Source organism: Empidonax traillii, unplaced genomic scaffold (assembly GCF_003031625.1).
Source record: "Empidonax traillii isolate 1590-97213 ecotype Southwest subspecies unplaced genomic scaffold, ASM303162v1 scaffold9:size3134949, whole genome shotgun sequence".
Classification (NCBI taxonomy): Eukaryota; Metazoa; Chordata; class Aves; order Passeriformes; family Tyrannidae; genus Empidonax; species Empidonax traillii.
The window spans coordinates 2598122-2613948 of NW_020955202.1; the positions used below are offsets into that span (position 1 = coordinate 2598122).

At 37.5% G+C, this 15827-nt stretch overlaps 1 protein-coding gene across 8 annotated transcripts in view; it reads left to right on the forward strand.

Moving 5' to 3' along the window:
- Positions 1-375: 375 nt before the first annotated feature.
- PSPC1 (paraspeckle component 1) overlaps positions 376-15827 on the forward strand; it is a 60566-nt gene continuing 45114 nt past the window's right edge. For 7 of the 8 annotated variants that reach the window (XR_003571333.1, XR_003571335.1, XM_027884747.1 and 4 more), the window contains exons 1-6: positions 376-874; positions 2427-2728; positions 5260-5355; positions 6391-6587; positions 11525-11609; positions 12534-12642. Coding sequence is in view for 6 of the 8 variants with exons in the window: in XM_027884747.1 (XP_027740548.1) it covers positions 488-874; positions 2427-2728; positions 5260-5355; positions 6391-6587; positions 11525-11609; positions 12534-12642 (1176 nt within the window). In the remaining 2 variants the exon portion in view is untranslated. Of the gene's footprint in view, positions 875-2426; positions 2729-5259; positions 5356-6390; positions 6588-11524; positions 11610-12533; positions 12643-15294; positions 15304-15827 lie in introns of all 8 variants that reach the window. The other variant, XM_027884772.1, reaches the window with a different exon arrangement.

Here is a 15827-nt window from a genome sequence, read left to right on the forward strand (position 1 = left end):
GTGTCACGCCTGCCTCCCTCCTCCGCAGCGACCAGACGCCCCGCCGGGGCACCCCACCTGCCTTTCCCTCGGGAGAGAATCCTCGAGGGGCTCCTCTGCCTGAGGACGGGCTGAAGAGACCACTGCTCTAACGCAACATGGCTGCGCCGGCTCTCTGTAAAGGCGGGTCACGCACCGAGGGAACCTCCGGGCGGGTTATCCCCCTCAGGCAGCGCAGCCCCTGGCACACATCTGCCTCTGCGGAGGCAAATACGAAGCTCCGTGTGCCGGAGCCGAGAGAGAGGAGGAGCACGGCACGCCATGGGCGGCAGCCGCACCGCCACGGCCCTGAGCGGGAGCGGCGCCGCTGGGCGGGGCTTCTTCGGGGACGTTACCAGTCGCCGGGGCTGGCGGCGGCGCCATTTTGAATCGGCCGAGTGTCGGAGGCGGCGGCTGCCGAGCTGGGATCCGCGTCATCCCGGGGAGAACCGGCGGGGAAGGAGCGGATATGGCCGCGAATAGGAACTTGAAGCAAGTGCGGATCGAGAACAGCTCCCCAGCGGCGCCGCTGGGCATGGTGGGGGGTGGCGGCGGCGGCGGCAATCTGAAAGGATTGCGGGGCCTAGAAGCAGAGAGTGAAGCGGCGGCGGCGGCCATGGCGCTGGCGCCGAGCAAAGAAGGTGGCGGAGATGAGGAGCAGGAGGGTGGGTTCACCATCGATATCAAGAGCTTTCTCAAACCTGGCGAGAAGAGCTACACCCAGCGCTGCCGGCTGTTCGTGGGGAATCTGCCTACTGATATTACCGAGGAGGATTTCAAGCGCCTCTTCGAGCGCTACGGGGAGCCCAGCGAGGTCTTCATCAATCGGGACCGTGGCTTCGGCTTCATCCGCCTGGTAAGGATCCGGGTGAGCCCTTGTGGTGGCCCAGGGGCAGCCTCTGCAAGCGGGACGCTTCGGTCCATTGCCCCCCGCCCCCTTCCCTTCCTTTTCGGCGAGTGTAAAAAAAATGGCAGTGTCTGCCTCCCATTCTCTCTGCTCGCTGGTAGCGCTGGTCCCTCCGCCTCTTCCTTATCCCCCCTCTCCTGTTACATCGAAGCCAGAGCCTTGCTTTCTGAGCAGCCCTCCCGGCCCCTGGCGTTTCGAACCCCGCCTCACCCGTCGGCACTGGGCAGAATTGTTTCGAAATACCACTGCTCACACGTCGTGAAAACAGAACATACAATCACGGAATTGCAAAGAACGGGGGACTTGGTTTGTTTAAATTACTTGTGCCCAGATAAGACTGGATTTGTAGGGGTAATACAATATTTGATCAAACGTGCTCGAGTTGAGCATGCGAAAATAGAAATCATCCGGAAAGTTTATGAGATTGTATTTAAATGTCAATTTAATATGCAGTATTGGTTTTCATGACTGCCGTGTCTAGAATGCACCGGTTTATATAATTCTGGGAATAGGTTTACAGTTCCTTGGGGGTCTCTACATATGATTTTTTCATATATTTTACTGGTTAGCAATTTTTTAATTTTTGGTTGTCATCTTAAAATGCTTGTGGCATTCTGCCATACATCTTTTACCTTGAGAGTTCCCCAGCCTGAAACAGCAATTTTCTGGAGGAAGTGCGATATATTTATATGCCATTACCCAGTTTGGTATGTAATATAGATTAGCTAGAGCTTTTATGTGAGCTTCCCTTTTCCATTATGTTTAGAGAATGTATATATATGTATATATATATTAACTTACCTAGTCAGATGAACTGTGGAGAAAGATCTAAGAATAATTTCTTTAAGTGACTGCGGGTATCAGTCTCGGTGAACAGAAAAAGCAGTTGTTCATGCACACCATCTCATGGATGTGGGTACAGAAAGCCTGTAAAGGTGAGAGGAAGTGAGGAAAGAAGGTGATTTCATCATTTGTTGATGTAATTTGAATTGGACATTCATTGAGAGCAAGTGTGATATTTTCACTTACGAAAAGGCAAAACAAGAAGCCAACCCAAACCACCTTAGATGCTGTAGTGTAGTCTTTGAAATTACTGTTTCCTGCTATCTGGAGCTAGAGATGCAGAATATAAATATCTGAGTAGGTAAATACGAAAAAGCATCAGATGTTCAACTCTACTTAAAGCCTTTATGGGGCAGCACTGTCAAAATGGAAATTTGTTAAGTCCTCAAATGTGCAACAAAAATGAATGCGTGTAATTTTTTAGAATAAATCATAGTGGATGATGAACGCCTCTTTTTTTTTTTTTTTTCGATCAGAGGACAGGAACTTTGGTGGTGGTTTTTGTTTTGATTAGAGGGGAAAAAAGGTTGGATAACTCTGATGCCAGTGTGGTCAAGTCAAAGAAAACAACTTTGCTACTTCTTGAGGGGGGCAATTGAAAGTGGCATCTGTTGTCTTTGAAATTAAAATTTATGAAATATTTTATATCTTGATAAAGGAATCTAGGACCCTGGCTGAAATAGCGAAGGCAGAACTTGATGGTACTATTTTGAAGAGCAGACCGCTTCGAATTCGATTTGCTACACATGGAGCTGCCTTAACTGTCAAGAATCTTTCACCTGTGGTTTCTAATGAGCTGCTGGAACAAGCATTCTCTCAGTTCGGGCCAGTGGAAAGAGCGGTTGTTGTAGTAGATGATCGTGGCAGAGCTACAGGAAAAGGTTTCGTAGAGTTTGCAGCAAAACCTCCAGCACGAAAAGCTCTAGAAAGATGCAGTGATGGGGCATTCTTACTAACAACGTAAGTTCCCAGGCTTTTGTTTGGATTTGTGTATATCTTTCTGGTGTGAACAGAAGCTGCGTTCATGGGCATTTCCTAGTTCTTATTTTTTTTAGATAATTATGAAAGCCATGAGATGAGAAATTAAGGTGTTTTACATGAATACTCCAAATACTTTTGATTTTTTTTGGTAAAGAAAACCATCTTTCTCTGCTTACTGTTGATAAGATTTCTTATTACCATATGAGAATCTGAGAGCAAAATTTAGCATTTTTTTGCTTACATGCAATATTCTCTACATAGAATGGCCTTTTCTAGTGAGACTTAATTTTCATTGATTGCAGTCTTCCTGATCCCAGTAACAATGTGACAAAATAATATTTCTTTATTTCTTAACAAAGCAGTGCACAACACTGCTGATCTTTCCATAGACGGAGAAAAGTGTTTCTATCTCAGAATTTTGTTTGTGTCTTGTAAGGCCAGATTTTTTTGTTGTTGTTTTTAAATGAAGACTGAGATTCTGCAGAGGTTTATAACAATGATCTCAGGAAAACTTCTATTTCAAGGGCAAGCAAACTTGCAAATTGCAGAACTTCTCTTGCATCTCTTATTTCTGTATGTGCTGAAGAGAGTTGTTCAGTGCTGTACTTCACCACTTTCACAGTGGCATTTTCAAATGCTTTCTCAAAAACTATGTAAATGATGAATAGTCATGATTTTTTTTTAGTTTTTATTTTTCTGATTCTCATTTGGGAAAATAAGGCTGTGATTTTGCAGTCTGGAAAGCTGCTTCCATTGAATTGGGGAACTTGTAGTTCTTTTCTTGCCTTGGCTGTGCTGTTGATCTTTTATCAGCTTGAGAACTTCATGATATTTCCATAAACTTCTTTGGCTTGCTAAAACAGCAGAAAAGCATTCAGTTTTTCTTGGGTTCGTTTTGGCCTGTTTAAGCACATGATGGTGCTTGCTAATGTCAGGTGCAGGAGAAAATGTTATCAGGAGGAGATTGCAGGTGGGTAAAGGGTCTGGAACTCCTATTTCTTGCGATAATCTCATAAATCTTGTGCACCACTAAACTGATATGGTAGTTACGTAGTAAATTCAATCTGAATAGGTCTTTGCTGTTATCAGGAGGTGCCAGCAATTTGTTCTTATCTCCTGGGTTTTCTTGGCATTAGTGTTTAAATGGAAGTGTGGTGAGCCGAACAAGGGAACTAATCTAGTCCAGTGTTACATGAGTGTTATTTTTGGCATGAAAGATGTGGCAGGGAAAAATAAGCCAGGATGTGATGAGGGATAGTGTTTGTATTTTACCAGCTGGATAGATTAGTTGAATTGACCATCTAACTGTGGCCTGAATGAATAAAAAGCACTTGATCTTTGTCTTGCTTAAGTGTCTGACGTGTTCCCTAAAGCACAGTTGCAAAAATAATTAGCATGAATCTGCTGCCGTGATATTTTTATGTTTGGCTTCAGAGCCTAAAATTTCACATTTATTACCTGAAAACTCTTTGCCTGATCAGAAGAAAATCTTTAAATTCATGGGTTAAGTGGATCGCAACTAGACATTTGAAACATTAATCTCTAGATTTAAAATTGTTTTGAATCATAACTTGTTAGCGCCACAGTTCAGTTGCATTTAAAAAGCAGAACTCTCATCAATTGCCATGCAGATAGCATGAGATGGAACAGTTACTGAGCTGTGCCCTGTGATTCTAGACTTCGTCTTTTTAATCTAGACTTGATGCCCAAAGTGGTGGGTTATGATCTGCAAAGTGAGATAAAGATGTGGAATGTAACAAATGAATGCTAGTGTTTTGTAAATAGTGTTTCTAGCAGTTTAAACTATGTTTTCTGGGCTCTGCTCCCAATACTGATGCAGAGAGCTTTTTACACAGTTCAGGATTCTTATACTGCTATTTCTGTCAGTACTGGCTAATACTTGCCTCTGGTTACTACATTTCAAGGATGCGATTTCAAAGGTAAATTAGGATTCTGATTTGTGAATGTATGGTTGTTAAAAGAATGGGTTTTTAAACTTAAACAGAAATGTCTTTCTAATTATCACTGGAATATTAATGCCAGATGAGCAAGCTGTTTTCAGTTGTAGAGAAACTTTCAAAACTAAGTTCTAAAGGTCTGTAGAAATATCAGATTAGGTTGTGTTATTCTGTTTTGAATTTGAGGCTTTCCCAGTATAATCATGGCCCCTGTGTTGCCTCACTGATGGAAACGAAAAGGTAGTTCCTTCCTAAGTATGTTGTAATTGCTAGTCTACGGTTTTGATATTTTAACAAAATCTTTCCTTCATAGCAAACAGAACTGTGTCAAGTAAGTTGGGGTTTCTGGGCTGAACAGCTGGTTTTGGGCATAGAAACAATTATTTTCAAAGATAATTCTTAAAATTGGGATTCATTGAAATTCTGTGATTTAAGGCAAGATACAGGAATTATAGAGTACATATTAGCTTTCTGGAATGTTTCCTCAAAATGCTAAAATATTTGTACCTGGTTGATCTATGATTCAGTTATTATATTGGAAATGTTTTCCAGAACACCTCGACCTGTTGTTGTAGAACCAATGGAGCAATTTGATGATGAAGATGGACTCCCAGAGAAGCTAATGCAAAAAACACAACAGTACCACAAGTAAGTTGTGATTACCTTTATTTTATAAAACATGATTTATGTACTTAGTTACCTTGATAAATATACACTAATTTTTATTTTGGGGTTTGAGTAGCAGGAAGTAGTGTTTTGTATGTCATGCTGTTTTGTGTCAAAGGATTAAAAAGGACCTTCCCAGAATTTCCTAATCATAGTAAAGTTGAGACTTGGCCTGTTAGTTTTACATTCTGTGTGTTTTTAAAGTAGAGAGATTCTTGGCCTACACTGCAGTCAGTGGGACCTTGTTGTCAGACAAGCTGTAGTCTTTTATGGATCAGGGGTGTGGTCTAATCCTGCAGAGATTTGTGTATGCCCTGATTTTTATGTTCTCTGAACAGCCCCTTAACTGTTTGCAAAGTCAGTGGAGGATACATCTTTGCAGTTTCCATAGTTCAGATAAAACTTTGAGCATGACATGAGAAAGTGAGTCTTGATCATGAGGTAGAAGTCACCCAATCTGAAAATACTTATTTTTAGTATTGTAATTTGCCATTAAAAATGGTGTTGCTTGAAGCTAAAGTGTTTATTCTGGTAAGGCTGTAGAATACCAATTCCTAAAAATTTTTGACTATTAGGTACAGTATTAGTGTTAGAATGGGAAATTAAATGTTAACACCTTTTAATGTGTACAGATTCTGGCTAATGTTCTGAGTTGTCTAGTAAGCTTTGAGAGTTATCTAAATAACTGGTTTTATGAATTGACTGCTTGCTTTAGAAGGCTGAACACAGTTAATCTGCTGTTGCAACTTAGTATTTTGTACTGATGTAAATATGAATTTTTATCTTAAATAAATGGGACAGATCTTTATTTGGACAATTTTTGGAAAACTGTCTCTGTTACTTTGTTACTTGACTTAACAGCTGAATTAAGCTTTGTCTGGTTTGGAACAGTCATCTGTCAGGTTGATGTAAAGTCAGATCTGCACTTGAAGTGATTGTTTATTACATTCTCTGGCTGTTGCAGCTGTTGATCTAAATGTGTCCTTCTGTACATTTTACCTGCAAAATTTCTATTAGGGAAAGAGAACAGCCTCCACGTTTTGCTCAGCCTGGAACATTTGAGTTTGAGTATGCTTCACGGTGGAAGGCTCTTGATGAGATGGAAAAGCAACAACGTGAACAGGTCGACAGGAACATTAGAGAAGCCAAAGAGAAACTAGAGGCAGAAATGGAAGCAGCTAGACATGAGCATCAGTTAATGCTAATGAGGCAAGGTAATATTGGATAATCTACTAGTATTAAATTTGTTTTGTCACAGATTTATTTTTTGTGTAGCATGTTGTGCTGTGTGTTATACTTGGAGATTTTGCCAGCCACTCTTTAATTAAATGCATTTAACTGAGAAAATGGAGGTAATATTTCTCCTTACACATATTCCTCAATGATTTGCAGAAATGAGTTAAAAAACTGAGAAAGGGGTGATTGTCTAGGTCTGTTTTCTTCACCTAAATTTGTCTAGTTAAGTAGTTCATGTAAAGTAATTGGATGGTAGCTTCATACTCATCAGTAATGATTATTTTCCATTTTTTATGTTTCTTGTGGTACTAGATAGGACTGAGTACTATTTGTTGGTCATGTGCAGGAAAAAATAAAATGATAGCTTGTACTTGTAACTGTTTTGTACACCTCTAGTATGATATTAAATGTTCCAGTAGCTAATGTTATTTTTTTTTCCTTTGAGACCCAGCTGAGAAGACTGTTACTCTATTTTGAGTAACAACTCAAAATAGCACACAGTTGCCATGAATTTCTGTTGTTCTTCAAATTTTAAGATTATGTATCCCTTTTTTGTAATTGTTTGAACATCTTGTCTTCTCCTAGTTGGGGGCAAAAAGTCCTCTAGCCAATTGCTTTCAAGCCTTGTCTTTACGAGTGGAGCAGGGTGAAGCTTGTGTTTCTTGGGCAGAGAAAACAGTAGCAGAGCAAGTCCTAAAGGTTTTTGGTTTTTAAATCTAAAGGGAGATCATGGCTACCTAAAAAAATTCTTATCCCTGAGAGTGTTAGATCATAAGACAGTAGAACAAGTAGCTTGATAGACCGAATAAGAATGCCTTGTCATTTCAAAGTGATGTGAACTTGATGAGATTCTAAGTAGCGATGCATTTTGAAACCTAAACTCAGTTAACTGTCAGAAGTTGTCTGCTGCATTTACTTGGCTTTACTTAAAGCTTACACTTAAAACCAGACATTTTTGTCAATAGGATGACTTCCCTGTGTGGGACTGGTTTGTTTTAATTTCTTTCCTCTTACTTGAAGACACTGAAAGTTTATGAGGTAGATTAGAGTATTCACTAGATTGGTGGAATTAGAGAACCTAAATGCTTGAATATATGAAAGTTTATGAGGTAGATTAGAGTATTCACTAGATTGGTGGAATTAGAGAACCTAAATGCTTGAATATATTGCATGTTAGCACAGAGTCTACAAAAATAAGCTTTAAAACATTTCCGTAACTGGGAAGGAGTTTTAAAGAAATGTACTTCATTTTTTATGTAGTATTCTTAAAACTACTGCAACTGAAAGTTGTCATTAGGAAAAACTTTATTTAGCCTGTCTTTCAAGCCGTGCTGTTTTTATAAGGCCTTAGACAGAGCATAGTTACTAAAACCATAATTTATATATATAATAACATAGAAAGCATAAGATCTCATAGAGAGCATAGTAACATTGTAAATTGTTTTGCAGCACCTGAAATAACAACTGTCACGTTGTTTCTTGGTTTATTTTCCAAGAAAAAATGTTTAAGTGTTTAGTTTGTATGAAAGCATAGGTGTATCTTACAGGTGACCAATGTGCATGTTAATAGGATATAACAGCAATGCCTATAATACACCATACAGCCCTCCCTTTCCAATGAGACATATATTTTTAGTTTTGTGTTTATGTGTGATTGATATTTCCTAAGATGGTTCAGTGCTGAAGGTACAGGTTGGGTAAATTTACCATTGACTTACCTAAATGCTAATATTTAACAGTGTTAATGGTCTAGTTCTAGAACTCATGCTCTTTAATTTTCTAAGAATTCATTCACCTGTTGCCTGTACTTGAGGGCAAGATTAGAGATTACTTTTTCTTAAATTATCACACCTTAATTATGTTAAGTGAGACAATGTGACAGCCTATTTATTAAGATAGAAAAGCTCTTGGCGGTATAACATGGGAAAACAACTTAGATGTGTTTTGTAGATATTAGAGTTTCTTTTAAGTACAGTGGGAGGGAAAAGACATTCCTCTTTTGGAATATCAGCTAAGTCCCGCTTTTATGTGGAAAAGGAAGAGAATTACTCCTTCCATTAAAGAGCCACCAGAACATAAATGCATTTGGTGCTAATATTCCAGTGAGGAAATGTGCTTTTTGTTAGTATGGGAGGAGGATTTTTTTTCCCCTCACAGTTTGGTTAGTGGAATACATTCTTGGTACCAAATAACTTGGAATTTTGTTCAGCTAATTAGGTTTCTGCTCATTCATCTGCAGATGTTTTTCCAAGATCTAGGGGTTAGGGATTTATGCCATGTCAAGAATATTAATTATGTTAATGAGATTGCATCACAGGATTCTTAAGAAAGGTGCAATGAAACTTCTAAGGCATAAGAACCTAGAATTAATATTTTTATATACCTGATGCACCAAGTCAGATTTAAAGATGTATTAGTTATTATGAAATATGAAATGCAATATTTTAATTGTGTAGGAGCTAAAAAGAAGATGAAAGGATGAGCTTACTGGTTCATACACTCCTGCAGGTGAAGGTTTTGTAGAAACTGCTTTATGAGAACTAGTAGGACTTGAACTCTGGAATATGTTGGTTTAAGTATTCAGATTTGTGTGGTGTGGTATTAATACTGAAGGTAGATTTCATTCTTTTGATATGTGTAATTTTTCACTTTTAAGTGTCATGTTTTGACAGACTGAGTCAGAAGTAATTTGTAAAGCAGAATACGTGTTTCCATGTGTAAGTAAATTACATGATATTTCTGATCTACATACTGATGGTATGTGTCAAACTTTCATAAATATTCTCTCATAAGGATGGTTAAGTAGATTGTAAAAATACTGGAAAGCATGACCGAATTTAAGCAGAAGCTTAACTTTTATATCAATTAGTGGAAGCTTAGCATTTATTTTCCATTTTTAGAATCTAAAAAATCAGCAGCTAAAACTGCTTAAAAGTCTTTGTGGAGTTGGTATTCCAACTTGTAGGATTAACTTCTGAGGTGTGAGTACGCTTTTACCTTCTTCCATCTGCTATGTGGAAGGATGAGGATAAAATGAAGATGTTGTCCTTTTACAAATACACAAGAAAGTGCAGAGGCTTTTTGTTTTTTTTTTTTCCCACAGTTGCCTTACTGCACATTTTTTCAGTTCAGAGAAAGAGCCTGTGTCCAATACAAGTCAGTAAAGAATTACCATAATTGCAGAGCTTTTAATATGACTGGCTCTTGGGCACAGCCCAAACCTGTATATAAGTATTTTCCCTTGGCTCATAAGGCTTTCTGCCAAGATTCTGCTGTCGTCAAATGCTACTGAATCTTGAATTGCTATGTTGAACTTTAGAATACTAACAATTTCAGCAAAGGCAATAATCACAACTATGCAATGGAAAAAAATTAAGACAGCAGTGGGAAAAGTAGTGTGCTACACCTTAAGAGCAAAGGGCAGTAAATGATAAATTTGTAGCCATTACTGATGGAGAGAAAGCATCTGTACCAGAGAGAAATCCTATGCCAGTGTGCACGAGAAATAGGGAATGCCACATAAAAGTGAAAGAACAAAGAACTGAAAAGGAAACATGTTTCCCTCAGTGGACAGTGTTGAGTATAGAATGGGTCAGTCCTTAATTTCTAATACTATGAAGCAACCTAAAGGTTCATTTCAAAAGAAGAATACACTTGCACTCTGAAATACTCTGAAGGTTATTTAAAAGGAAAAATAGCGTGCTTGTGGAATTCCTGAAGTATCAGGGTAACAGTGGCCAGGATTTTTATGGTAAGCACTGTTGGAAAGAAGTGGTCCTCAGACTTTGTGTTTTGAGTGAATCTTCAATGTAGTCATATTCTATTCAGCTGTGAAATGTGTGCATTTTGCAGAAGAGATTGAAAAAGCAATCCTACAAAATGTGTTTGAGAAAGGACTTCTAATGTCAATAAGGATGTTGTGAGAGTAAAAATCTGATAATCTTTGCTAGAAATGAAAACAAATACATGATATTTGGGCAATATATACTGGTCATTGTAGTTTTGGGATATCAAAGTAAAATTTTAAGTTATAATTTATGTTGATGCAATTTTGAGGAAAGTGATTTGCATAGCTAAAAAGATTATTTAATTAGTATAGCGAAGAAATGCGTAGAGAAATGTGTAATACTTTGTATGGGTGGAATGTTCCTGGTGGTGTCTATAAATAATGTCTTGTGGCCAATATACTCTGAAATTAGAAAAGACAAAGAACTGCTTCCTAACAAAAGGTAGATTTAGTCTTCTTTGAAGAAAGCATAAATTTCCAGGCAGGAATCCATGATGTGACTGGTCAGCAAAAGTAATAACTGTGAGTTGTGCCCTGCTATTTAAGAGCATTTTAAGTGCTTTTAAAGAGGCTATGGCTCTTCCTTTCTGGTGGGAGTTAAAATACTAGTAATTTCTAAGTTGCTATAGAGTCATGTGATAAATTTCCATGGAGATTTGGATTTCATGCACCGAAATTCATTTTGTGATGCATGCCATATATAGTGATCTGCAATAGGTAGTAGAAAGTATAAGTAAGTCCATATTTCTTTTACTATTAGTGTACTAGGTGTAGTGTACTTGGTAGTGTGACTTCAGCAGTATGCGGCATTGCGAGAAAATTGGTGCCCTGCCCCAGATGTAAAACCAGGAGGTGATGTAAGGGATTGTGAGGTTTTTCTGCTCTTTGAGGACTTCTGTTGTCATGACCTGCTGTTGAGGCTTTGCCCATCCTGTTCATTTCTGCCTTTGTGAGGCATGGATCCAGTGTGTTTCTTCGTAGCTTTATGGGAAGAAAGAGTTAAATGCATTGATGAATTTGTTTAAAATTTGAATGTTAGAACTGTAATCTGACAACAATAGCAGTTTTTATGTTGCCACCCTATTGATTGACAGGTTTTATATTTAAATACACTTTTAATCCCGGTAGATCTCATGCGTCGTCAAGAAGAATTGAGGCGTTTGGAAGAACTTCGAAATCAAGAACTTCAAAAACGCAAGCAGATACAATTGAGGTATTTTTGTCTTCTACTGTGCAAAGGTGTAGCATGCAGCGACTGTAGGCCTGCATGAATTTAGATACTTCAGCTTGTCGAGCTTGCTATTGATACTGAATAGATGTTTCTGCTGCTAAAAATTGGCTTTTCAAAAGCATAATATGTGCTATTTATGATAATGTTAACATAATGCTAATGTAAAACAACAGTTTCAAGTTTTGCTTGATTTTTTCATTTGTATCAGCTCCACTAGTTCTGTTGTAAATTTCTGAGATTTCGAAATAGTGTAGAAATGTCCCAACATAGCTTTTTTGTTTCATATTTATTTTAACCTTGTCACTGCAGCATAGCTGTAATAGATGTGAACATGCTTCTAAGATTTATGGGCAGATGATCTGCATATAGAACTGTAGCATTGCAGTTTTATAGTCTGCCATGGGATTTTGGAGGGTAATTTCACTTTATGTTCTGACATACTGCAAATATTTGTTTTCATATCTCTGCTAAAATTCAAGAAAATAGACATAGTATCATCATGCTGATAAAGTTTATACTTTTTATGTTAAATATCACAATAAATGTTAAGAAAAAAAGAACAACACAAACACATCTCAGAGTTAAAACTGTATCTTTTTGCAGTATTGAAATGTTTTAATCCACAGTGACTTGTTAAAAAGTTCTAACCTGCTTACCAGTATGTACCTGAATGACTACATATAGTATCTAATGGTATTGCAATTACCATTTAAAAAAATTTAAAAATACTTCAATAATATTCAGGCTTATCAAGTGGAATAGACCAGTGCCTTACACTGTATAAAAAAAAAAAAAAAAAAAAAAAGGGCAATTTTGTTTATATGCGTGATCTTATGTCCTGAGACTGAGTACAAGCATGCGCAGGTCAAGATACTAAGCTGACATAATTTTTGAAAAATATTCTAGACATGAAGAGGAACACAGACGTCGTGAAGAAGAGATGCTCCGTCAGAGGGAACAGGAGGAATTACGACGTCAGCAGGAGGGAGGATTTAAGCCAAATTTCATGGACAACGTAAGTCAAATTTTATGATCAAAGTCCAAATTGCAAAATAATTTTTTTATTGTATTATTTGTTGTATTAGCTATTGAATTGCCATCTTCATATTTACCCTTTCTAATTTAGAATTCCATCATTCTCCTGAGAGAAGTGGTACATATTCAGTAGTGTAGTTATTCTCTTGTATGATGACATCACTTAATGACATCACTGTCATTTTCCCCAGAAGCTGGTGATGTAACTCTTCAGTTACCTTAAGCTGCTTAGATAACTTCTCTTTTTTTATTTGGGAAAGGGGATGGGAATCAATGATGTTTTCATGAGGAGGTGCCTTAGTCTCCCTGAAGGTTTAAATATTAAACCAGTTCATGCTGTTAAGCTTGTTTGAATTGCTTGTTTTAGTTTATGCTTACTGGAAAAATAATATACTCCAGAAACAAAATAGGCAGTGTTAATGGAACCTAAAATCACTCTTCCTTTTGAACTTACTGTAAAACTAGATGAGGAAAACATAAAAATCTTTACTAAAGGAGACTGAAAGATTATAAAGGTGGGGAAAAATTTGTCCTCTCCTATAATATCTACATTATTTATATTAGTAGTTTAGATATGCTCTGCCTCTGCAGGACTAGCAAAATGGTGGTATCAGAGGAGTCAGCTTCTAAATTTTCATGATGATCTGTTTTGGTGAAGGAATATGCTTTCTTTCTACCAACCAAATCAGTTAAATGAAAGCAACCTGTGTTGCAAATGCTTTAGTTTCATATGAGTAGGATACCTTTTACTGTTACAGCTGTTCTTAGTGAGGAAGCAATGAATAAGCGATTCACACAATGCTCTTTTCTGTTACTGTAACAACTGTAGTCTGCAGGAGGGAAATTTGCTCCCCTTCACAGGTACAACTTGATATGTGAATCAAAAATGAGCTGCTAATTTCTCAGCTACTTTCTGTTTTTGTGGAAGAAATACTTATTTTATGTTCTATACCATAAAATCTTCTGTATGGTTGCAAAGAATTTATTATATATGTTCTGAGACATCCTAAGAGATGCTAGAAAATAAATTATTTCCTGCTCTTAGCAGGACATTTTTCCCCATCCTCTGCCTCTTAGTGTTTTTAGTAAAGACTGGTAGAAAGCAAAATAGTTACTTTGATTTTACTAGCAGGTTCCAAATATTATTAAACATACTTTAGTAAATAGCATGTAACAGTTGCCTGATATAATTTAGAAATAGTACTTACTGATTGTGACTTCTGTACTGCCAGATGTGAAATTTCATTTCACCTTAATATCTTAATGTAGCATCTTTTAGGGTCGCCTGACTTTCTGACCCTCTAAGCTACCTGTCCAAATCCTCCTGTGCCTGTTGTGTGAGGCCCGTGCTTCTCGCTGCAGGGAACTGCACCAGCAGGGAGCTGGGGAGCCAACCCACAGGCTTGGGGTAGCAGTAGCTCCCTCAGATTCCATTGTTGTTAGGAGATTGTAGGCTATATTCTGTAGCTTGGAGTGCTGGGGAAAACCAGATAACGTTGGCCACTGCAACCTTTACTGCTTTTCTTCTTATATCTTTCTTGAGATAATGTTATTTAGTCTCTGTGCTTGAATTGCTTGCCACAGTTTGGCCATCCTTGTTGCTTATCTACATTTTTAACTTCCAAACTCTGTGTAAATAGAAACTGTTCCAAGTTGGTGTGCTGGACTTGGCAAAAATGTAGGGTAAGAAGGGAAGAGGAGCGGTTCGAATGGAAAGCATTTCAATCACTGTGCACAATTTTTGTGACTTTTATATGTTGAGTTTTTTGGAGGGGAAAGGCAAAGGTGGAAGAATGGTTTGGAAGAATGTAGCATCCCCACTGAGCTGGGTTCATCTGGAACTAATTATGCACTGCAAGAATATATATTGTATCTGTGCAGTAACAGCCCTTCTAAAAGTGCTGAAAGTTATGTGTAAAGGAATATGTAGTACAGGTGTTGTTTTTAAATGTCATATGAAGTTGAAGTGGAATATACAATAATATATGACAAAAACCTTTTATCTAGACTAGTATCTCGGTCATGTTTTGACGTATATTTTACTTCTAATGTTCTTTGAAACTTAAAAAAAGAATGAAACAAAATTGAAAATGATGTGTTTACTTACTTTCTTTAGCAGCAGTTTCTAATCAGGGCAGCTCTGTGACTAAGCACGCCTGTCATTTTATAGGTGTTTGTTACAACATTTTTTAGATAACTGTACTTACGTAGTGTGAGTGGGACTTGAAAAAGCCTTTGCATTTTGCAGCAGACAAAAATTGTGAACTATATCTGAAGACTGCAAAATGATACATCAAGTCTGTTTTCAATTTAGAATTTCTTATACAACTGATTTGTTTTTATTTGTTCTTGCTAATACTTGTTTGCTGCGAACAGATTCTATCTGGTACTTACTTCTAGTCTCAGATTACCATTGTACATACACTGAAAAAGTTATTCTCTATTTTAAGAGTTCAAAAGTTGACTGTTGATAAGAATTGCAATTTTTTATACTGGTGGATAGTTTTTTATCATATCAGGTCTTGATAAACTCTTTTGCATAATCCTTATAACATATTAAAGTCTCCTGTCAACCATGTATTTAGAAGGACCATAATAATTGTTTCTAATCCTTGTTTTTGTTTCTTAAAAGCTTTCAAAAGTAAGCTTCCTTCACTTATATCCTATCCATTTTTACTGTTCAGTCTAAAAGAGGAAGATAAATGGTAAGTGCAATGACAAGGAGAGCTGGAACCTCTCATATAGGGTTGCAGTGTTAGGCTTTCCTGTTGAAAGTTTCTATCTGTATCTTTTCCCTAAGTCATTAAACTTTGATTCTTTTAAGTGTAACTACTTTTAAAAAGCATTCTGTAATCAAGTTTAATGCAGTGACCAGTTACTTTGTTTAGTTACAGATGATAAAAGTATTTTTGGGGGGAGGGGGGGATGGAATTTCCTTTCCTGAAGCATTCTTGTTTCTGGTGATGTACATTAGAAATTTGATTGCATTGATTGTTAATGTAATGGACAGCCTAATGATGCCTAAACAATTTCCTAATCTAGTTCTGTGATCTCTACTAGATAAGTTATTGATAAACACATATTGCTTAGAGTTTTTCCCTCGCTTTCTAAAAGTTGGTTAGTTAAAATCTGTTGTTATATCTCAATATATATGTGTTCTGATTT